Source organism: Pithys albifrons, chromosome 3, assembly GCF_047495875.1.
Source record: "Pithys albifrons albifrons isolate INPA30051 chromosome 3, PitAlb_v1, whole genome shotgun sequence".
In the NCBI taxonomy this organism is placed as follows: domain Eukaryota; kingdom Metazoa; phylum Chordata; class Aves; order Passeriformes; family Thamnophilidae; genus Pithys; species Pithys albifrons.
Genome location: NC_092460.1, coordinates 91,878,346 through 91,903,695, shown reverse-complemented (window position 1 = coordinate 91,903,695; position 25,350 = coordinate 91,878,346). Strand labels below are relative to the sequence as shown.

The following is a 25,350-nucleotide window of genomic DNA, read 5'->3' as shown; positions in this document are numbered from 1 at the left end:
CCAGGGCTATTGCACTGAAGAACCTGTTTTGTTAATGAGTCCAGCATGGCAGGCAGTGTTTATATAATCCACATTTAATTGGGCTGTTTCAAAAAAATGAACAGCTTTAGAGTCTGGTCATCAGTTGACAGACACAAGAGCAAGAGTTCAGCAATTAGTGGAGTTACCCCATCCGGTATCCTGTGCATTAGCACAGCAGGGAATCCCCTCAGTGGAGGTCTGAATCTGCTCTGTATTTGTAAAGTATTTATAGTTATTAACTTTCTAATAGTGTTAAAAGAGTATTTACATCCATTTTACAGGATCAGACTCAAGATTAACGGGAACCGGTTCTTGTTTGCCTCTGCTGAAGTCTGTCCTTTAAGTACCTTGTTGAAGCCAGGGCAGTGTTGCCAGGAAGACTTCCCTGACACGTTTTTCATTGTGGTTTACAGATATCCTGACAAGGGCTTTGATGATAATTATTGCCGCAATCCTGATGGCAAGCTGAGACCGTGGTGCTACACTCTTGACCCTAACACCCCCTGGGAGTTCTGTGCAATTAAAACGTGTGGTAAGTTCAAGCAAAATTTATTACTTCCTTTTCCTTTCCAAAATCTCGACACAGATATTTCCAGCAGTGTAGGACCACCACAAGTTCATTCATTGCCATTCACTGGCTCTTAAAACATAGGTTTCAAAGAGGGTCTCCTGTAAACGCTTTCTGTTTAATCTGGACAGGAAAGAGTTGTGTGTTGCTTACACTGGAATATGTGTACATCTTAAATACTGGAAATTGCAATAAAATGCAGGAAAATCGAGGTTTAAAGAAGTGAGGCAAGAAAATCATGGAGACCTCATGCACAGTATTAGTTTGGCTACGCTGGGCACTTGCATTATCATTTGGGAGTAGCTGCATACACACACCATTCCTATGCAGTGTTCTTTGCCAACAGCTGTTCACCGCTTTGCAGTTCTAGGCCTTGTGTCCTGCACACTATCCACCCTTGTGCTGAACACAGAATTATTAATTTCCCTGTGGTTTTTTTCTGTTATATTCAGCACTCCATATCAAAGCACTCCCCAGGCAATTAATTTCTTTTCATCTGTCAACTACAAGATAATGGCATTTGTTATCCTCACTTTACAGAGAAGGAATTGAATCAAAATGACATTAAGGTATACAAATATCAGGTGACCTCTTTGAGATGCTTTTGTTCAGCATTTTTAGAGCATCCTGCAGCATGTTCTCTCATCAAAGCCCAGATCATCTTAACTTTGGTGCTACCTCTGACAGCTCTGTTTTACTGATAATTAGATGTTAAATAGATAATTAGAGAAGAGCAGGGAAGATGAGGAAGGTAAAACTATCAGAACTCTTGAAAACTCTTGTCTAGACTTTCATGGTAGTTCCGGGGTTAAGGGAGATAGTAGAATTAAGTTTTGTTGAGACATACTTGAATTGGGAAAGATTTGCATCCCTGAAATTCCTTGCCTCATTCACAGCTTGGGGGATCTATAGTGTTCCATCTTACCTCCCGTAACTTTCATTGCCATAGTTGGGGGCCATTTCCTTGCCCCTTGAGAATAGACAACATGTGAAGTAATCCATGTGCAAGCATTGTATTAAAGGCAGTGTCATAGTACCTACAATGATTTTTTTTTTATTCTCTTTGCTCAAAATTCAGTGGTTTTAACATTCAGGGGTAAAAGGGCAGTTTCTTTACACAAGTCATAGCTTTAACTGAACCCACACTGTGGAAACCTTTTAACTTCATGTGCCTCAACTCTGTGCCAGAGCCCCCAGGAAAGCAGGCAGAAAAGAGAAAACAATATTTTTGGGTTTTTTTCCATAAAGTAGAGGCAAAAGAAAGCTTCTAAAACTGCTAAGTTAAACTCAGTAACATGTTAGCTCATGAGAAAGTCAGTTTCTCTTAGAACTGCAGTGTTGGAAGTTACAATTTATTTTGTTGTCCTTCTTGAATTTTGACCAAAATGAAGTGTTAAAAATTGTCCTCAACACCGGACGCTCTGCTTTTTATCTAGCTCTAAGTGCCACTTCAGTAGGCTTATGTCATTGTAAAATTATTTGTGTCTCTCTTAGGAGGAGGGTAGAAGAAGAGAATAGACTCAAAAAGAACAATATAGCTCACCTGAAACTGGTCTTACGCAAGAATTCAAAAAAAGTGGGAAAAAATCTCAAACATAGAGTCATTTTAATAATTGTTTAATTTTTGATGTTGTCTATATTTTGTGGCTGTTGATATACGAAACAAGATAAATCATTCCTGGGGTATCCAGATAAAATAGAGACAGCGTGAGTTGAACAAAAGGTCAGTTTACATAACATAACCTGTATTTTCCCTATTATATTAGCAGATATATAAATACTGGAACAGGTGGGAGGGGAAGAGGAGGTAAAGGCCATGGCATGAAGCTGTACATGTGAGCAATTGTTACTTAAAGGGGGAAGCATGGGATTCTCCATCTTCACTTAGGATTCTCACCAAGTGAAGATTTTTACTGAACAAATTATGCCATATTTTCTGCTTCCACCACCAGTAAATCTGAATTTTCTCTCCTAGGTTGTTCTCAACTTAGGCCAGTCTAATGTCTGTATGTAGATTCAGTCACCTCTAATCAATTCATCAGTTTTTGAAATCCAAGGATTGAGTAAGAATACTCTTAATGTACTTCCTGATGTGAAGCAATTGAACTTATTTTACCCTATCATATGTCATTGTAAATCCAATATAAGTCACTTAAATTATGAAAATTATTCCACTATAAAAAAGGTTAATTTGCTACTTTATGCAATGTCTGTAATCAGATTCTCCAGAGACAGTAAAAACATAACAGGACTACTGCTTGTTTTGGGTCAGGCACCCATTAAGTCACACCCATGTTGAAAGTCCTCTCTGTGAACTATAATACAAGGTCATGTCATTGTATTGAGACTTACTGATAATCTTTGATAATAGGGAAAGCTCAGTCTTTCCCTTTGTGAGCACAGGTTTGCTTAGCTATACAACTGAATCATCTTTCAATTTTTTAGTTAATCCATTAAGTTAGGAGCTGTTGCTTTGGGGTTTTGGCTCGTGTTGGTTTGGGCTTTGTGTTACTTTGTGGGTTTTTTAAAAATTAAACTGTGCTTCCTACACTACTCCAGTTATTAGATAACATATGAATCATGTGCAGCATACTAGATCTGTTGTTTTCCCCTGGTGGACATGTTTGTATTATGAAAAAAAAATATTCCTAAGTTACAGCTGACTGTTTCATAAATGCAACTTTTATAAACCTTTATCCTTTGGCATTTCCTGAGCTGATGTGTCAGTGTTCTGAGGATTCACATCTGGCTTTGTTGGTCACGTAAACTTACAGCCCATGCAACTTTCAGTATCTGCACTCTAGTCTAAGCTTTATAAAATAGTTGGATGGGAGATTTCCTGCAAAATACTGGGTTATCACCTCTGTCTACCAAATCACAGTTAGAGTCCCTAAGAAAATGTAAAGATCAAAATTAACTTAGAAACAAACCCCACAATGTAATGATTTTAATGCTGTGATGAAAGCCTTTTGTCTCATTTCTAGGCAAAAGCTGACTGAAGTAACATGAGATTCTTTCTTTCATCTTCCATTAGAAAGTATAACATCAGTGGAAATTTTACATGTGAAATTATTTTCACTGCAGAAAACTGTAGATCTTTGGAAACTGATAAAGCAATCTAGATGAGAAAGAATACAAAAGTAGTGGTCTTGAAAGTGGTTAATCCAGCAAATATTTTCAAATGTATTTTGAAAAGACATATGGCATTGTCCTCTACATAAAATGCAATGTTGCTCAGCACTTTCCTTTAGAACCCAGAAAGGGAATTTATTGCAAAGTACCAGCACAAAATATTGAAGCCCTGTTTTCAGTTTTCTATCTTTCTTGAGGCACATAGAAAAACTGTTTTCCCACCTCCTAGCAGGGAGCCCAAAACATTTGGCTATTCTGGGTGTCAGTGGCTGTTCTGTGTTTTTGAAGCTGTGGCTGTTTGCAATCTCAGTGCACTAAAAAGAGAACATCATGAGTTATAGGTCTTTATAGCTTTGTGGTTTGGATTCTCTCACAGGTTTTTAATTCCTGTGTTGAGGACTGTTTATTTAATTTACAAGAAATTCTAATTAGGAAAAATGCTTTGCAAATCCAAGTCCTTGGACCCTATACAAAAATGTAGGTGTCCTCTCTTTGAGTTAGTGACCACAAGGCAGCATGCTGCTTGTGGCTTTTGCTACACGTCATGACTGCCAGTGTGCTCTATAGCCAAAATGCTGACAACAGCTCATATACAAAATTTTCAGCAAAAAAGTCGGTGGAAGGAAGCGTGTAGAAAATAAATATGGTTTTAAGACTGAAGAGAGAGAGGGCATTGTAATTTTACTTCCAAGCACAGAATGCAGAATAAAACATTGTGGCTTACAGCCAGGGCTGTGAGAAAGAGATGACAGGAGCAATTAGGAATTAGAGATGGCTCAAACTGCAAAAACTGGATTTGGATTAAGACTTCAGGGACCCCAAGACTGGTTTGAAGTTGCTCACATATGTGTCTGTGGTTTTGGCTTGAGAAAATTTTTAGTTAGAAGAGAGGATAAAAGGACAACTAACAGCACTGAAGAAGTGTAGGATGAAATGGAGAAATGGAAGCAGTGACAGCAAACATGAACAAAAGAAAATGACTGTTATTTTGGCATGAATGAGGATGTGAACTACAGAGAAAACAGGAGTAGGGAACTAATACTGCTTAACAATAACAATAATAATAATAACAATAATAATAACAATAATAATAATAATAATAGATGACAACTCTTAATGAGCTCTAGGGCTATAAGAGAGGTAATAAGGCCCAGAAATAAAGATACATATGTCAGTCATTTGAGAGCTGCAGAGCTATAGGAATTATTTTGGTAAGGACAGTGTTCCATTGATTCCTACCTGATTTCTAACTGACTCAGATGCATTTATTATGTATTTAACCTTTTATGTCAGTACTCATAGCAATAGGCAAGGATAACTGGAGCCCCAAAAGCCTTAAGAGAATTCAATAAAGGTCTGGGGTTTTTAAGAAAGAACAAGTAATGAAACAGCAAGGTTGAGACTCTACATGTAAAATGAACCATTGCAGCGTGCCTACAATTTTTAGGAAGGCAGAAACCCCAGATGTATTAAATAACTTATTCTTTAGAAATAGAGATTTCAACTGCCCATTTGAATTTGAAGTTCTAATTAAAAAATTATTTGTTGAATCATCATATGTAAACAAATAAAAGTTACACTCAGTTTAAGCTTTATATTTGTGTAAGATAAAGATATTTATAGAAATGATGCAGTGAAAAGAGACTGATATTATTAGTCTCTTTAAAATGTTACCTTTCATCTTGCTTCACATGGAGACAGAGAATAGGTTGAATGTTCACTGTTTATGCATCAGCTCATGCATTCTCTCAAAAAAAAAATCCTTCTCAAGTCCTTTTCATAATTTCTGTTATAGTTTTGAAAGTGAGATTTAAGAACTCTTAACCTGAGAAGACTACTTTTATTATGATTTTTAAATGGATTTAAAATAAAAGTAATTTGAATTTAAACCCTTGTTGTAGACATTGGAACAACCTGGAAAAAACCTCTCTGCTTAAGGACAAATGTACTGTGCATGTGCAGGTTTTAGATGAGTTCTTTGGTACTCTGATTCTTGATCTTGTCTTTAATTGATTTCTTCACTTTCTCATGTTTTTACGAAAAAAAACCCAACAAAACACTAGAAATCAGTGTGTTTCGTTCTTTTACATGTTTCTTGTATTGTGTGATGGCACACTGAAAACATGGAAAGGAAGGAACTGCCACTAACCTACTGCCAGACCCGTACATGCCATTGCTTGAGGTAGAGATGGCTTGCAGGCAGTGCAACTGAGCATGAGCAGCTTCATAACATCCCTCAGCTTTCTTAGTGACAGCTGCAGAATTGCATAGATCATGTTTAAAATCTACTTTTAAAAATACTTTGTTGCAAATCACGGCACATTTTCTTTCTGTTGACTGACTCCATAGAAAAGACATTACATGATTAGAAGCAAAAGCAGGTATTTTCCTCATGATGTTAGTTAGGACTCTTCCAACTATGTCTTTTTCCAAAACTACATAAATTGCATTGTCATGAAAGAAGATGAATTCGCCAGCAAAATCCCTACCTTCTTTTAAGGCAGTAGGAGTTTCACCACTGACCTAAAAATTGTGCAGGATTTTCTTCAGGGTCATTGGGATTAAAGACACTCTTAACTGGTTACTTCAGCTGTCGAATGACTCAAGGCCCCTGCTAATTCCCTCATGCTGGTGTTACTGTGAGAACTAGAACTGAGAAGACTATCTGTGGCTTTCCACATGAAACTCTGGATAATGTTTCATCTTTTTACATAAGCTTCTCTGAATGCATGAGCTGGCCCTTATTAATAAGGTTATGTATTTGGAAATATCAAAATAGGGAGAGTTTTATGGAAAAAAAAGGATAGTTTTGTATTATTGCACTTTTGCTGGGGACTGCAGAGTGAACATGTGAAGGTGGAAATACTACCAATGGGAAATCCCCTCATGTAGCTGTCTGAATTGCTTGGTTAATCTTAGTCATCCAGAATTAGAAAACAAAACAAAACAAAACAAAACAAACACCCACAAAGTTCAAAAGTAGCTGCTAATGATTACCACATTCTTTAGTTCATCATGAACTTTTGTACAGGAGTAAGAAGTGACATTTAATAAAAAAATCATAAATAGCAGTATTTATGTCTTATTATAAATAAGACAATATTTTGTGCGATCTTCCTTTAACAGTAATTTTAATCTCAGTTTTTAATCTCAGTTCAGAACTATAAAATCTGAACAGAAGCAAAAAAATCTTGGGAATTTATATTATGAAATATTAGTAAGTGCTGCAAAATAAAGATTGGTTATTGAATTTAAATTGATCTATCTTAATTCAAAATGTCTTTCTCATTGGAAAAAGCCCTTGGTTTGTAGATCTTAATTTATATTTTAGAGGAATTTTTGGTATAAGAATGGGAATTGAGCTTTATGGATTTTTATCTTGATCGTGATTTTGCCTTGTAAGAAAACTGGTGAGTGTGATGTCAAGGCTTTTTCACCAGTGCTATGCACATCTGATGTTCATGCTCAGAATTATTAAACTTTAGAAAATTGGCTATGTGAGTGATGACTAATTAGCCCCAAGAACAAGACCAATATTGAATGGACACAGCTATATAAATTCTAGGCTTAGCTTAACTGGGCACTTAAAATTTGGCAACTGCCTTACAGTCTGCAGAGCCCCTCTGTAATGCCTGGTGAGGCAGGCACTGCTCCTCAAGCTGTTGCATGTTCCTGTGCACATCCAGCCCAACTTTCATTAACAGGAACAGGGAGACTGTTCCCATCATGCCTGTTTGTGGAAATCACCAGCTGAATGAAGGAATTCTCAAGCCTTTATTGGTAAGTTTTGAGCTTTCTGTGGGACTCAACAGCTAGAATGGGAATTGTTTCAGAATTAAATTTCAGAAATACTCTTGAGTCTCATTTCTTAGGTTTTAAAATGAGACATTTGTAGGAAACACAGGTAGCACAGCAAGAAGAGTTTGGGGAGGGTTCTGTGGGCTTTTTTTGGAATGAAGGAACTGCTGTATTAATTAATATAAGTACATTGTAGTGGTCCTTTTCATTACTAGAATTCTTATTGAGAGCTGCCACAAAGTAGTAGCAGATAATCACATTGTAGATGTTGAAGTAATTTCTTTTTTAGTCATTATAATGTAAGCCCTTCCATTGGTGGCTTGGCTGCACAATTATTCACGACAATGTGAAAGTTAGATGCCTTTATATAGGACATTTTGACATGGACAAATTGTAAAATCTGATCTACAGATAGAGGTCACTACCTGGACACTCAGTGTAAGGTTTATCAGTGACCTTACTTAAATATATTTGTGCATGGCTTATTTAATTTCAAGCATGTGATTTAAAAAAAAACCAACAAAACAAAACAAAACAACAAAACAAACTCAACAAACCCACACACAATGATGCATAAATGCCAGCGCAATTATTTTTCCCTAGTATGATTGAATACAAAGCACATGTACTATATAGTTCATAATAGTATCTTCCTGTGGAAAAATATGGGTTTTGCAATAGCTTTTGTTGGGTTGATTGTTTGTGCCTTATTAGTATTTTTAAGAAGGCTTTTTGATAGAGTTATGTAGTTATAGTTTATTAATTTACTTAGAAAATATTATGAAGCCAGAATGTGTGCTCACATTTCTAATATTAGGAAACTTTCTTTTTTGGCCCAAGTTATTTACTACATCTCTTTCAATTTTAATAAGAGCATTACATTTATTTTTTGAAGACATTAAAACATATTTGAATGTGTTCACTCTAGTCAGCATAGAAAGTATTTTAGAATACAATTCCAATATGTTTTATATATTATTTATGATGGAAAACTGAAATATGCTGCCATTTATTTCTATCAGTTGTATGAATACATCTTTTTGAAGTCCAATTATTTAAAAAGTGATCTATAAAGACTAAAAATATAATTTCTAGCTGCGTGTCTGTTTGATGAATCCACTAGAAAGAGAGCATTTGTCAACCTGCAGAAACCTGTTTGTGATACTTGCAGTGCCATGTCCTTTTGACTTTCGAATGAGCTTGGAACTCACAATTCCAATGAAACAGGAAAACATTTGGAGAAAAAGTGCCTTGGGAAGGAAGGACAGGAAATGAATTTGACCATGAGACACTGATTTAAAAACATCAACCAGATGAAGAGAAAAAGCACTGCATGGATAAATGTATAATTCAACTGCACAATTTGATGTTGTCATCTGACAGGGAAGTGATCTTTAGCATCAGAGATCAGTCAGCAAATCAGCCAAAACCATCTGTTATGACATTTGGTTTCCTTAAGATCCATATTCTCTCCAAGTTCATAGAACTGGCTCAAGTTACCAGGAGTGAACTATATTATGAGTAACACACAAATATTGTTCTATTCATCGGACCATCAGACGAAAACTTAAAAAACTTTATTGACATACCTATTGTAGGCAATTAATACTTGAAAAGTAATTAATAAAATTAGTCTTGTGAACAATAGTAATTATGAACAGATAGGCAGTTACAAAATACTGTATTGGGAACTTTTGGGGTCTTTGTAGTAGTGTTGCTTTTACTGCAGTGTATTTTGTTTTGTACTACTTTGTATATATCTGATGCAATATCTGTGCCATTAATTTGCAATTATGAAAATTGCATAAGAAATAAAAAGAGACTTTCAAGTTATGTGAATGAGTCATTTGAAAACCACTGTTTTTCTGAATTTAGTTCAAGACAGCCCACACCAGGGTGAGTGCAGAGTATATCAACATCTGTAAAAGATCTTGAGCCTGATGAATTTGTTAGTTTTTAAAGCATTTGTCTCTCTGTAGAGCATACTGATCTTTGATTTCAAAAGCTGGACTTTTTTCCCTTCTTTTAACCCCCAACAACAAGTTCAAGGAGAAGTTAACACATTACTTTATAACAAGATTTTTCTTTTGTTTTAATTTTTTATCTGCATATCTGCATATTTTTCTTTCCTGTGACTTGATATTCTGTGAATTCATTAGAGAAAACCAATTGTATTTTAATCCTACAAATATGTGTTTACATGTGTAATAGTGCATATGTGGGTGGTCACTCAGTTTTGTAAAGCTATGCAAATGAGAAGATATTTGCTGAACTGGAAAAAGTAATCAGGAATATCTTCTGACCTTCAATGATACAGCATAGGCCAGGTGTTTCAAGGAACAAAAGCTATTAAATGTTGCAGGTTTTCTGCATGTAAGTGGATAAACTAGCGTAAGGTCTAGCTCTTATTTTGATTTTGTGGTGGTTGTAAATATGAGGAGGAGGAAATTATTCTGTGGTCACATTGGCAACTTCACCAAAGAAGTCCAATTATCATGATTTGAACTGCAACATAGAGTTCAAACCTGACATCCTTAGCCAGTCTTAAGAGAATGAAACAGCACTTCTTCTCTGGATCTGCAGACGAAAGTGTCGTCAACAGCACAGAGGCAGAAGCTGAGACTTCCACATGCATCCAGGGGCAGGGTGAGGGTTACCGTGGCACAGTCAGCACCATATGGAGTGGAATCCAGTGCCAGAGGTGGGACTCCCAGTTTCCTCACCAGCACAACATCACTCCTGAGAACTTCAAATGCAAGTGAGTAGAGACGCATGGGTAATATTACTGCAGTGGGAGAGGAGCTTAGTTTTAAAATGCTTAAAATTGCATGCCACTGAAGTAAACCAGGCTCTGCGTCCTGGTGCATTCACTCTACTTGCTGGCCCTGAAAACCATTTGAATGTGGGAAAGTCAGTTCTTCAGATCTCAAAATGGGAGTTCTAGATGAACTTGTGTGAAACCTTAGGGGGTTTTATGAACTTTTTCTTCAAACATGTATTTAACAATTTGATTGTGAAGTGTTTGGATGTTTTCCAGACAGGGACATGAGTCCCAGTAGTGCTGGTATATTACCACTGTTTTTTCTTTCATGGAACTAAATACTTGTTCACACTTTGATTGCTGACTTGAACTTAGTAAGTCCTAAGTATTACCTACATGTAAACTTAACATTTATAATATTTGACTACCCTTCTTTTATTTTACATATTTTAAATTCCTTTTCTGTCTCATTACTAAATGTACTTGCACCAATAGGACTGGTTTTACCTATGGGACCACTGGTCATCAAATATTTCTGTGAAGTTCATAAACTCCCAGGATGTGAATAATATACTAATTTTAGGCAGTTACATTAGTAATGTTCTTTCTGTCCTTTTTCAAATGAGCAAAGAGGAAACCTTGCTGACCAACATGGAGCCTCAGCCCAGTTTGTACTAAGTATCTTTATCGATGGGTAGATATCAGTAAGAATTACAATATTAGGCCCATTCTTTCCATAGTCTGTTATCAGTAAGTGCTGCAGATGGAAAATTACAATGAAATCTGGAGAAGCACGGAACATGGCAAAACCTGTCAGGAGATGGGAAAATAAAACTCACATTTAAGAGGTTTGGCTATTTCATGCAAGCTGCAAAAGACATTTAAAGACGTTCCCTTGTGACTAGCTTTTATTTTAAAGGTAACAGCTCTATAGAATTTCAATATACATTCTTTTTTTATTTTCCAAGACTCAGTTTCTTCAGTGAGTCACTGATAGTCCGCAGGACTCTGTTTCTCTGAACTCAGAAGAACCATTTAAAGTACAGGGAGTTTTAAGCCCTTTGGTAATGTTTGTATTTAAAAACACTTGTAATGGATTGCAGGTGTATCCAATGTCAGTTGCATGCAAAGTTTGATCAAGAATCCTGAATGAAAATAAGCTATACTGAAAATATTGTTAATCTTCAAATGAAATCTCATACCCAGTCAAAACTTATGTCTGCTGAAAATGAATTCCCATAAACATATTCTTATTACAATTACTGTATTTTTCTGGACACTGTGTTCTTACTGGCTCCTCATCTCCTTGCACTTGACACTGATCAGTAACACAAAGACCTGAAGGAGCCCGTATTAGTGGTAATTCATAATAAAAAACAGTGGAATGCATCAATGGGTTTAAGTTATTTTTGCTGTGAGCTAACATATTTATTTTTATAGGGATTTGAGGGAGAACTACTGCCGAAATCCAGATGGATCTGAATCACCCTGGTGTTTTACCACTGACCCAAACATCCGTATTGGTTATTGCTCCCAGATTCCTAAGTGCGATGTATCAAATGAACAAGGTAACAGAGGAAAGGGTGATAACATGATTTTAAACAAATGCTATACTGTTCCAAACAGCAAATAGACAGGCTTGAAAACTGAAGAAGTTGTATCTATATTACACCTGTGTAGTTCTGCTTTGACTTTACTTGGATACTTGGGACCCACTGTGGTGTAATTGAGATTCATTTCATGGTTGTTTTCTATTCCAGCAGAGAAAGTTCCATCAAATATTTCCTATTGGATCTGATTTTTAGACAAGGTGAATCTGTGTATCAGCTCCACTGTCTTTACCTTTCTTAGTTTGAAAGGCCTTTTTCCAGAGCTGAGATGATTTTCTTGGTTCACAGTCTTTTTATACTTGCATATGAGGCCACCAAAAGCTTTTTTTTTTTTTGCCCATACCACCTTGTCTAAAAGGAATTGATCTTCTTAGATACCTCCGCTTGTGAGGTCCACTGAGTCTTCATGCCAGTGCTGCTTTTCCCATGGGGTCTTAGTATTACTCTAAGAAGTATTATTGCATCCTCAGAACTTATGTCAATCACAGCATAAACTGAGGCTAAAACCTCAGACCCTTCATCAGGCTGCTTTAACATCTCGTCTCTAAATTTAAGCCAATTTTTCTTTTAAATTTGAAAAAGTTGCAGTTGCAAGAGTTATTTCAGGGAAAGGATTTAACTTTTATTTTCAGTCCATGTTTCTTGTAAAGTATCAATTATCAAAAAGTAAAATTACTGATGAATATGAAATTAAAGTCTTTATAGTAGTGATAATTTTAAACAATCCTCTTGAAAAATCTTTAAAAGGCTTGTGATAAAAGCTTATGAATTAAACATGACTTCTGCTGGAGTGAACAGACAAGTTTTTGAATTACATTAAAATTAAAGTCATGTTGATTTTTTGATTTTGCTGAAGTAGTACTTAAGTCTAGAATTATATACTGTTGCCAGTATCTGGAATCTACACAGAGCTAAGCTGTTTCAAATAGGCTGAGTGCCTATTTTTCGAGGAGGGAGGAATAGGGGAGCGCTTTTGCCTTATTTTGTATAACCCACTTCTGACAACTTTCAAGATATTCTGTGTGGCCCCTCTAAATTAATATTAAACCAATTATTTATGAAAGAAATTTTCCTAGTTTATGTAAGAAAAATTTAAAATGCTACTGTGTTGAGAATAAGGGTCACAAACAGATTATGTATCTACATTTGAAAATCTCTCTCCAATTTTGTTTCTGTTTCAATTTATACAATTGTCTGATGTATAATGTATAGCATTTGCTAAATAGAACACTTGTCTTTACTAATTTGATTACTGATGGAAAGGAATAATTTTCTTCTCAATGTTGCACAATCATCCTCCACTTTTTTTGTCTCAACATTCTTTTTTTCAGATTGTTATCATGGCAATGGCAAGAGTTACATGGGGAATCTATCCAAGACAAGATTTGGTCTAACTTGCTCCACATGGGACAAAAATATTGAAGACTTACGTAGGTGTGTATATATGAAACAGAAAGAGATGGTTCAGTGAGTCCTGAATAAATACTGCCTCCAGATGGCAACTCCTTCTCATCCGCAGTGATTCTAAAGAAGGCCCTTATACCCTAGAGCTTTTAGTATCTTTTAAAAATCTTTATATTTTTCCTTTTTCTTCTTTCTTTGTGTTTAAACATATTACACAACATGACTTTGTTCAGGCTAACCACTAATTGTAGGCTTTGGGATGGTACATAGAGTTTAGTTTACTGGCCTGTTTTACCCCATCTTTGTCCTTGAAAGTTTTGTGTTATTAGAGGATAGCAGGAATGAGGCAGGAAATTATTATCTCATCAGCCTAATCTCATAGCTCATGCTGCTTCAAGGATGAGGTTGGACTTGTAACCACCTCATGTCCCTTACAGCCTGAAACTAAATCTTGAGTCTACAATTGAATAATACTGACAACAAATGCCATTACAAAGACTTGCAATTTCTATTGTTTATCACTAATTTGACTTCATATTCAAAGAGTGGAGATCGCAAATTACTTTAATTCATTTGTTGAAGTAAAGTGAATCAGCAGGAAGTACAAATAGGGGAATTTTGCTATGTATTACATACCACACATCCTAGTGGTCCCAATGGAAGCATGACTTCTGAGAAACCTGGTAAGTCTTCAGTTAGCTGTGAATGAGACAGCATAAACCTACTGGATGCTTCATGCAATTGCATTCATCTAATTGAGCACAGATCAGCCTTTTTTTTCTTACTCCCACACAGTTTCCATTTGGGAACTTCTTTGGGGAGTTATCTGTTTCACTGTAGCAGTTTCTCTGGTTATGGGTGTGCTAGAGGCAGCATGCGTGGTTGGTTATGAACTAAAAGAGCAGTACAGCTCTAACCAAGGAAGCCTGTGTAGTTGTCTCTGGCAAGCCAGAAGTAAACAGCTTTCTCTGCTTCAGATTTTGACCCAAATATTTCACCTTTAAAGTGTCCCATGTAGGTTTGAAGCTAGATGACTTATCACTGCAGTTTGTTTGAGCCATTCATCCTTCCCCTTGCCTGCTGATCAGTCTTGCTAACTTTCTCAGTTTGCTCTTCCTTTGCCCATGATTCAGCTTTGTAGATTCAATGCACCCTTGTGCTGTTAACCTGCAAGGAGAAGGTACCTGTGCTCCCCAGAGAAGATTGCAGATTTGCTGAGGGCATCACAGGCACTCTTGTAATGGTCCCTCCTGAGGGTATCTAGAGATTTTAGCTTGAGTGGGAGATCTAGAAACCTCCCAGCTGTCCAGTGGACACAGTGCTTGTTAATACCAACCAGAAGAAACGAATCCAGATCCAGCAAATATCTGGGTCTCATCTTCCCATTGATTTCAACCAGCCCTAAACCCTGACCTGTAGGCTTCTCAATCAGCTAATACTAGAATTTGGAGCAAAGCAACATTTTAACCTTTGAAAATTTGGCCTATAGTATAAAGCTTCTCAGCACTTTGAATTTTTTTTTCCCTGTAGGCATATACAAATATTCAGAGAACCAGATGTTAGTAAACTGAAGAAAAACTATTGCCGCAATCCAGATGATGATTTTCATGGTCCCTGGTGTTACACAGATGATCCTCTTGTTCCCTGGGATTACTGCCCTATTTCTCGCTGTGAGTACTTGGTATGCCTCTGGCATTGTCAGCTGTGCTATCCCGGTGAAGCCATAGTGTCACAGGCATATGCACACCTTTCTATTGTCACTTGTGGCAGTGGAAAATGTGCGAGTCTATCAAGAATCAATTGTGCGTGACTGAGAAGGAGCAGACAGAAGCTGCTTGTGCAATATATGAACAAGGGGTTCCTTTCCTTGATGAGCTTGGAGATTTCAAGGCTTATTTATGCAGTGGGAGCACAAAAGGGCTATTACAGATGGTCAAACATTTTCCAGCAGATCTAGCAATTGAATGAGGGCTGGATGGAGACAAAGAATTGTCTAGTGGTCAGAATGCTGGCTGTGGCCTGAAGAAACCAAAACAGAGTTATCTTCTGAGCTGCAAGCTTCAGTGTCTCTTTGTGTGATTTGTATTTGTAGTTAGGACAACTCACTAAGTATATATGCTGAAGTGCGTATGTGCTATACAGATTAGAGTCTCCTTTCAGATGTTTATGGGATGATTTAACTCCTGGCAAAAATTAGGAAAAACATGCCCCCGAAGTTGAATGTTTAAATCTAGGCGGATTAAATAAACAGAATTAAAAATCCTAAGGAATTCAGTAATAAAATGATGATACGTGGGAAAAAAATAGTTTCACGCTAAAATATGCAATTCACATTTATGTTCAAAGTCTTTCTTTTCTCTTCAGTTCTTATTTCTAAATTGCTATGTATCCTGGGAGAACACTTAATGGTAAATCAGGCTTTTGAATGCGTGTCTCTCTAGAGGTTAATCATAATGTTGCACTCATTTTTAGTGGCAATCTGCTGCATTTCCTTATAGTCTGAACTCCTGCATCTCTAAGAAGTGATATTAGAAGTCTCAGGTGATGTTTTGGCATCTATGCGAAGAGTAAACAAACTGTGCAAAAGGTTATTTTTGTTAATATAAAAAAATAAATAAATAACAGCTGAAGAAATATATTTTTTGCTCACTGATTCTGAGTTCATTACCTGAATCTATGAATGCCTGAAGAAATATCCACAGCAAACATCTGTAGGATAATACAGCATTGGTGGGCATTACAAATTCTGCCAACAGACTCCAGAGTGAGAATATGTTATGTAAATGTAATTCATATGAACTACTATTAAACTACTAGTAACATACTTAGTTCTTAAGAACCAGCTTAACCAGTACAGACAAAATACTGACAGGTCCCAAGTGAACTCTGTTGGTCCCTTTAACTGGTCTATTCAAACTGAACTATATATATGTAATTATACATACGTATGTATATATGCATATATAAATTTAACTCTGTATATATAATTTTATATTTTATACATACATACATATATATATGCATACACACACATGCACATATACATACCTATATATACATATATATACATACACACATGCACACACACACAAACATGCACATATATATACATATATAGCCATTTGCTTAATGATGGAAATCTAGTTGCATGAGACCGTTTAAATTTTGCTGTGCAAATTTTCAGTAGCTACATCTGGACCTTCAGCTCATAGTGCTGGGTCATTCTGTGGACTTTACTGAAGGCAAAAATGTTGAGTGAAGGTTAAGCAACCTTGTTGGAACTGGTTTTTTTGACTTGGACTAGACTGAAGGACTGAACCACATTTTGAGGAGCTTGTTTTGACAAAGATAAGTTTTTTCTGATAGGAACATAGAAGGACCTTTGAAGTTTCAAAGCTTATTAAAGAAATTGGACTTTCTTTCAGTTTGATTTGGATTTAATCACATGCTTTCTATAGTTCCTGAAAGCTTGTAGAAAAGACACAGCTTCATTTTTCAGCAATTTCTTCGTCTAATAAAACATTTCATTGAACATGATAGGCAGCCTGATGTATTCAAAATTCAAACCCTGTTGCAAAATGTTTATTTCTTATTTCATTCCATTGGCATAAAATTGTGCCTTCTTGATAGTTCTTACTAAATTGTGCTTTTGCAGACTATTAAAGAATCATTGAAGTTTAAAACTTTATGAACCATTAAAGTTAACAATATGCAATTGGCTGTTGAATTTTACTCTATTAAGTTTTCAAATGTGTTTTAATTTTGTATTATGGCTATCTTATGTGTCTGTCTAGGTGAAGGTGATACAACTCCTACTACAACCAGCTTGGATGGTAAGTTTGTACATATACTGTGCAGCGTGTGACTGTATCTGATAAGACTAACCATTTCTTTCCAATTGGGAAACAAGGTAAAGATCAGCTAGTTACATAAAAAAATGTACAGTCTGAGAAAAATTGTTTTTACCAGAGGAAAATGAGGAATAGCTTTACTGTACTCCTTTATCTATCCTTACTGTCATGTCTTGCCAGTGGTGAGATTTTTCGTGTTTGCTTTTTAAATATCTAAATCTCAAAAGACCTATTTAAATACATGTATTTTATATCCCCTATGGATATTTATATAGACCTTCTCAGCTTTGAAGCAATTTTGATGGTCTAGAAATATATTTCATTAGCACAGGAAAGATAATCTTTAATAAATATTGACCTTCTTGTGGCCCTTATGTGCAACTGTGCAGGTTTTGTACCACTGTTTTCAGTAAAATGTGATCTCTGGACCTGCTTTCAGATACTACCATTCCTTGTGCCTCAACAAAACATTTGCGAGTTGTAAACGGAATCCCAACACAAACTAACGAAGGATGGGTGGTTAGTTTGACCTACAGGTAACTATAACCTTATTTAGAAGGACAAAATGCATACTTGGATATTTGTTTTGGAATGTTAGAAAATGTTGACTGTAATGAAAATTCTTCTATATTGCAGTTATATTCTGTAAAAGCAGAGAAACAGCATTTCTGTAATATCAGGTGAAGCCATAGTATTCACCCTGCTAGTGAAATGTTTTAAATGTTCATTTTTACTAACTTAACCACATGAACCTGTAAAGCACTCATAGTGTTCTGCTCTTTCAATTAGCTATTGCTGACCTTTTCATAACATTGGCTTAGCATTGAGCATGAAAATGTTTATTTTAGAGACCATTAGAAAAAAACCTGAATTTCATTTCAGTATTTTCACTTTAACAGCAGAGCATTTAGTTGTGAAGTGTCAGATTTAGGATTTATACTCCTGTCAAATTTAGCTTTCTCCTTATATAATTGCATGCAAATAAAATTTGTTTGGTATTAAAAAAAAATAAAATAGGCATTATGAGGAAATCCTTTTCATTATGTGAAATAAGACTGTAACATGTAAAGCTTGTTTGTAACACAGGTATTACATTATGGCAGATCTTACTTTGCTACTGTATAAAAGCCAGAACATAGAATTGCAGTTTTCTATTTTCATCATTCAAGTTCATAACTCATCAGCTGGAAGTGTGAATCATTAATTTATAAGCGGATATATCTCCTGTATCAGCCTGTGTCTTCTATCATGAAAAAAATACCAAACTTAAAAGCCTTTTGTCTGCTGATGCATACTAAAGTAAAGCTCAATTCTGTTAGCTTATGATTAATCACCTCTTCTAAAACTATGTTGCAAAAGACGTCTTTAATGAAAAATGAGAGCAAAGGAAAAGATAAAAAATCATTTTCTACATTGCTTCATTGCTAGAGAAATTCCAGGGGTCCTTCTCATCCTTGGTAATCTTTGTATCTTATGAGATCCTATCAGAACAATACCTTTGTGGAAGTGTAGTGAATAGTTCAGAAAGATGTTTCTAGAGGAACATTGCTACATTGCTTGACTAAGTAACCAGATCAGTGGACTAAATCACTCTGGAAAAGTTCATCTTTGTGCTGTTTTCAAAATTTAAATAGCTAATGTTAGAGTAGTTCAACCTGGATTTTTTGCTATGTGACAAAATTCCATGGAATAGATGAGTGCTTAAATGATCGCAGATCCTTTTAAGAATGAGAGATTCCTAGAATACTTCAGCAGCAAAATATATTTTGAACAATTACATGTGGGCATAAAAATGTAGTTTTATTTTGTATTGTTACCAAGGAAGCAAATGCAGTATTGTCTGAATCAAAATCTTATTGACTTCAGAACTTTCTGCAAGAAAACTTAACTGTACACTGTAAAATGGAGTTACCATTTCTGAATGGTGGAGGCTTAGAGATACTTAGAAACTATATTTATTTGGCAACCAAAGCATATCTCCAAATGTAAAATTAATCAATGAAATTTTCTTATATACCCAATCAAGATTCTGGTATCAAGTATATTCAAGTATATTTTGATGAATTTCATCTGCTTCATGGAACCAGTTCTAAATTTGTCTCATACTTAAAAAAGAAGTTAACCTTTCTAAGTGTACTTATTAATCTTCTAAAACAGATGATGAAATCTTGTATAGTAAAATAATAATAAGTGGTGGAAACATAACATGGAAGAACACATTTATATTACTGGTTGTGATGTTTTTATAAGAAAACTGGGTAGAATCTATATTTTAGAAAGATTCCAGCCTTTTAGACCAGATATTTTGCTTCTCAATCAAAATACAGTTAAAAAAAAAAGTCAACAATTTGTGTTATTAGCCTATCTTTGAACTCCATATAGAATCTGGTATCCATCCAGCAGTTCTTTGAAAAGTTTTGACTCTTTGTGTGATTTGAATTTATAAATTGTGAGATTCTGAGATTTTCTGAAATTGCTGACACTTCTTACTCACTTTCCAAACTGCTGTAGAAAATAAATGTGATTTTTGAGTCACAAAGAAGGAAACTAATTAATCTACATTCCGTAGTTATTTCTTTTTTGAAAGAACTGTCATGCTTAATTGCTTTAATTTTACTTGATATATTATGCTTCAGTTCTTCTGTAATCACATGTAGAATGTCATACAATGCAGATTGTTTCCAACTGAAGTATGTGGGGACATGAATCTCATAGGGCTTGTAATCAAGTAGGAACTCTCCACCTTGAGGTCAATGCTTTGAATAATACTTACATGAATAATGACCAAATGTTGTTTACATCTGGTGGCAGTTTGGGGACTTGCCTGAATGCCTGAATACAGTTCCTGTTCCAAAAAATTGGTTTTTAATTATTATTTTAATTTTGAATTAAGTCTCTTATTATAAATTTGGCTTTGAAATCACTAAATGGACAGAGTAACTGAATAGGTCTTTCTGTCTGGTTTTTACACACTTAAGTAAACCTGTGCTAAGTCATGTTGCTGTAAGTGTTTAAACTGTACAGTAAAGGGACAGAGATATGTTTCTGCGCTTTGTCAGTCTGCCACTTTTGACCAGCAAAAATATTTGGGGAGCAAAGTGCTCTTTAAACATTTTGACTATGTAGAAACTAATAGTATTGCCTTTTTTTTTTAACCTTTCTTTCTTTTTCCACCCCCTAGGAATAAGCACATTTGTGGTGGTACTTTGATAAAGGAAGAGTGGGTTCTTACAGCAAGGCAGTGTTTCCCTTCTAGGTACAGTAGCCTGTAACTTTGCAATATTAACATCTATCTATTTTTGGAATTTATGAGCACAACACTTCAATTTAAATGCAGCAGTTTCCCTCCTGTTTGGCTTTAATACTGGTTTTCTAATATAAAAGGCCCATGGGACCTTGGTATTTTCTGTTATTATTGTTGTAAATCTAAAAGAGCTCTGGCTATTTTACATAGAAGCATAAATAGGTTTTCCAAGTGTCATGGTTAGACAATTGCCTCTTTATGAGAATAATGTTATGCTTTCTGCTTAATTGGATAGAATAAAATAAAAAACTTGGGCAAATCTCAAATAGTTCAAAGGTTCAAACTGTCCAATGATCTAAATGTTTGGATACTATTATGAAACAAAAATTAGATTTTAGTAACAGTTAAAGATAAAATTATGTAATGGCTTCAGGCCAGAAACTTCCATTGAAGCATGTTGATTTTGGAATAGCAGTTGGCAGTATGAAGCCTTTTCTGCTGAGGAGCATTAGTTAAGATCTTCTAGCATAATCATATTAGGCAGAGTTTTTTGAGTTATTTTATTGTATACTCAGCAAAATCAAAACCAATTTTGCCTTATTTAGGTACAAAGATTTAAAAGACTACAAAGCCTGGCTTGGAGTCCATAATATCAAAGGAAAGGGAGAGGAGAAGCACAGACAAGTCCGGAATATCTCCCAGTTGGTATATGGCCCTGCCGGGTCAGATTTGGTCTTACTGAAACTTAGCAGGTTAGTAGATGCTATTATGAATTCCAGGATTTTTATCTGATGGATGAGATTCTTCCTCAGCATGATTTGCAAGTTCATTGCTTTACTATCTCCAACACTAAAAATGTTTTCTCCATGGGCTAAACTTCCAATTCAAAGAAACTTTACTTGGTATATGTAGAAATACAGATCCATCTACCTAAGGAAAGAAGGCAAACATTATTTCTGAGAAATTGTGACTATGTTTTTTCTTTCCTTATAACCATGTTTAGGTTTGTTGGAAGATTTAAAACAAACAACAACATGCAAAGTACCCATATGGACTAGTATTTGGTTTTAATTTATAGAATAAGCACCAGATTGTAACTTAAATCCTTGTGTATATACAAGCTTTCAAACTTTCTCTGAATTAACATAACTATATATTCAAATGAAAAGCCATCATTACTTACTCTTAAGAATAAAACCCAAGTTAAATAGCATAAAAGTGGTGACAGCATTTCAAGAAATCTTTTGACAGTTAGCAGCTGCAGCACAAAAAAAAGGTAGAATACATCATATTCTTTAAAGACAGAAAATTAAAGGAAAAGAATTGACAGAGTTTTTAATCGCTGTGGTCTGTAATAGAGTTAATGCCACTTTTAAGATAAATTTTAGAAGATTAAGTAAAATCCATTGTAGCTATGAGGTTTTTTTTCTCTCTTTTCAGACCTGCTATATTGACAAATTTTGTAGAAATAATTCGATTACCCATTTCTGGATGTACCATTCCAGAGAAGACCAGTTGCAGTGTTTATGGATGGGGATACACTGGATGTAAGAAACTATTTTTAAAAACTAAATGAATACGTTGACAGCTTACTTCCTCTTGTCATTATAGGTGAGGCTGCCGGTATTGCCTGATGCCACAGTTGACCAACACTTCTTGTTATAGAATACAGTTTCTTCCCCCACACCACCCCCCACCACCCTGAATTTTATAAGTCTTTGAGCTTTTCATCTAAGTTCATTTAATATGGAATATTTTCTACTAGTCTATCCTCTTTTTGTAATTGTTTCAGTGACAGGCAAAAATGATTCAAATATTTCAAGGACTGAATTAGAGAAAAACACTGAACTACATGTTGAAATATTAGCAGAATTATTTTGCAGAGTACTAGCTGTGTTTTGAAAAATTCCAGGTCATTTACTTGAGCAGCCTCTTTCTGTATCCAATGGCAGGCTGGCCTGTGGAAAAACTAATACAGAAGCATGCAATCAAATAGTTTGTTACCATACACAATGACATTGAACTAGGGATGCACAGGCAACCCTATCTGGTATTTCCTAACTTTTGAGTACTTGACTTTGGAACCTTAGTAATGTTTACTAAATACAGTTTTTGTGTGAAGAAAATACAACTATGTGAGAGAACAGACATTTATTTAGGCTGGTAAATGCTATATCTGGCTAATTATGTGTTGATAATAAAGTTAATAGCTGCCAGTTGACAATAATTACTCCAATATTTACTGTGCTTAAAAGTTATTTTACCACAGACCCCGAGCAAGCAGCAGCAACATACACTATCCTGGAAGCAGAGCAGAAAGTAGACTGGAATTCTGAGTCTCTCTTCCTTGTAGCCATTACTCTGCATTTCTTTGTGTGTGGCAATTAATCTGTACCAGCCCTCTCCCAAATGACTGCCTTTGATGTTCCCAGCATGTCCCTATTAGCCATCCTCTGGGGGCATCAGCTGTCTGGGGGACAGGGAAATCAGGCTGGAGCACAGCATCACAGGAAAGCTTAGCTTAAGAGACCTGATAAGGAATTTGCAATTTTGGAGTTATGTAATACAGTAAATACATAACATCTGTCATAGAAGGACTTTGTATTATATTTTATGCACTGCTTATTATAATCCTCACAGAATCCCCATCAGGGAAGGAAGAAGTGTTACATCCATTTTTTCAAGAAAACAGGATAATAAGTCAGTGGAAGGCAAGCTTGGCATTTTCTTTTGATGGCTGTGCAGAGAATGGGCAGGTCCAGACCCTTCATTTATCTTTGCAGCTTGTACAGGCTTGTCTTTCAACATGTAGAACAAGAGTAAGCTCCACAGGGCTCCTGCTTCCTGACCTTCACACTGATGAATGGAGATTGCACAAGGCTGTGGCTCTGCCCTTGCGGGCACAAAGTCACTCAGTGTAGCTGAGCCAGCACAGAATGAGAAAAACTCTACTTTGCTACAGAATTTCTCAAGTCAAACGTCCTTCTCTAGGCCGTGGCAGGCACTGCTACACATTAACTCATGTTTAAGGCAGGGAGCAGAATCCTTGCTCCACTGACGGCAGTGGTAACATTTTCTGGATCTATTTTTCTGATTTCTTGGAGATGACAACATGGTGAGCTGTAGAGTAAGCCCAGTTACCTTGCCCTCTATTCTAATACTAAAAACTTATCCAGATATTCTCAGAGAACTGAACGGACATGCAAACCAAAAAAAACAGAAATCCAAAATACATAAGCATGATAACCATGGGGATGGACAAAAATGTTAGTACAGGAGAGAAAGGACAGTAACTCCAGTTACATGAGCAAGTTTATCCAGACTGCATCTTGCGTTATTTTTTTCCCTTTAAAATAGAATATTTTTTTAATTCTCTTTTCAATCCTAGTAGTTAACTATGATGGCCTGCTTCGAGTAGCAAACCTGCTCACTTTGGGAAATGAGAAATGCAACCAATATCTAAAAGGGAAGATCACTGTGAATGAGTCAGAAATCTGTGCTGTGGCCGAAACCATAGGTGCTGGGCCTTGTGAGGTAAATATTGCACTTCTTAAAACATTCTTAGGAGCTATCAGCCTGGCAATTTCTGTCCCAAAAATAATTTACTGGAGGTTTTTTATAAGTATTCTCTCTGCATTGCACTCATGCAAAAAGAAATTATTGTCATATTTTGTGTTGGAAAATGATTTGTGTTACAAGTGTTCTATTTTCTGCTGGAGTGCAGGAAAGGGTTCCTCTGCTTCAACTTGACCGTGCCATCACACGGGTCAAAGATGTATGTCAATGTTAAATACACTCATATGACTAAACCGTTTGCTAGTCGTAAACAAATTTATGTTCTGTATAAAGAGGGCTAAAGTGGGCTGAGTGCTGGCAACAGCAATGTATTTTGATTGAGTAGAAAGCAAATACTGGAGCAAATTTAGCTTCTTAGTAAGATGAGGAACTTCATGCAAAATATGTAACAGTCAGTACTCAGTAAAGTTGATAAAATTATGAAGGAAGGAGACAGATACGAAATTGTTCTGAGGTTCATATTAGTCAGAAGGCTGAAGCATTAGGTCTCCCTAATCAAGTGTGAGCAACATATGGGTGAGGACAGGAGAACTACTTCAGTGATCATATAGTTTGATACAGTTGTTTTGCCTGGGACTCATTTGGATGATGGAGAAAAGAAATCAGAGAAGAAACATTGTAAATAATTTATTACAGAAAGATCTAATCCTTTTTTTTTTTTTTTTTTTTAGAAAATCTTACTAATGAAATGATTGTTAGATGGAGACAGTCACAACCATTACTAAGTATTTAATATCTGGAGTAGAATAATTGATTTACTAATACTGATGTTAACCATGTAGTGAAATTTTCCCTACTCTAGGGTACTACCAAACCCTGGGAACAGAGGTTATCTTCATCAAGCTGAGGCCTCTTCCATTTATTATTCTTACTCCACTGGATCATTTTTTTGTTGCAAAGTATTTTCCTCAAAATTAGTATTTTATACTTAATTGTAAATGAGGTCTTAGAGTTGTCAAGGCTTATAAATGAAACATCTGCATGGAAGTCTGCTGGGGATCCTGCACTTTGTTTTCCCCTGCAAGGGGAATGGACTGAATTAATATTAGCAATCAGTCTTAATCGCTGTGTGGTTTCCTGCTCTCTGAGTTCCTCTTTGAAGCTACTTTCCTCAGCAGAGAACAGGCAGAAGAACAAAATCAGATAGGCAGGTGAAACTTCACTCCTGAAAGTGTTTTATGAGCCGCTCTGATGGCACTGACATAGTTCATTGTTCACGTGGGAACTAGTCTGCCGTCAGTCAGAAAAAAAATCCAAACCAAATAAAGGTCAAGCATTGTTGTTTCTCTGGTGATCAGGAAAGAATACAATACTGATTGTCTGCTTTTATTTTTTTGAAACAACGTCTCTCTATCTGATATGAACATTTACTGTCTAGTTTTGCA

The 25,350-nt window shown here is 35.8% G+C and overlaps 1 protein-coding gene across 1 annotated transcript in view; it reads left to right on the top strand.

Moving 5' to 3' along the window:
• The window catches only part of HGF (hepatocyte growth factor), a 55,222-nt gene that overhangs the window by 28,119 nt on the left and 1,753 nt on the right, over window positions 1-25,350 (top strand). The window contains exons 7-17 of the mRNA XM_071552726.1: window positions 435-553; window positions 10,103-10,277; window positions 11,721-11,848; window positions 13,222-13,324; window positions 14,825-14,964; window positions 17,089-17,127; window positions 17,585-17,681; window positions 20,327-20,401; window positions 20,995-21,141; window positions 21,830-21,936; window positions 23,778-23,923. Coding sequence (XP_071408827.1) covers window positions 435-553; window positions 10,103-10,277; window positions 11,721-11,848; window positions 13,222-13,324; window positions 14,825-14,964; window positions 17,089-17,127; window positions 17,585-17,681; window positions 20,327-20,401; window positions 20,995-21,141; window positions 21,830-21,936; window positions 23,778-23,923 — 1,276 coding nt within the window. The remainder of the gene's footprint in view (window positions 1-434; window positions 554-10,102; window positions 10,278-11,720; window positions 11,849-13,221; window positions 13,325-14,824; window positions 14,965-17,088; window positions 17,128-17,584; window positions 17,682-20,326; window positions 20,402-20,994; window positions 21,142-21,829; window positions 21,937-23,777; window positions 23,924-25,350) is intronic.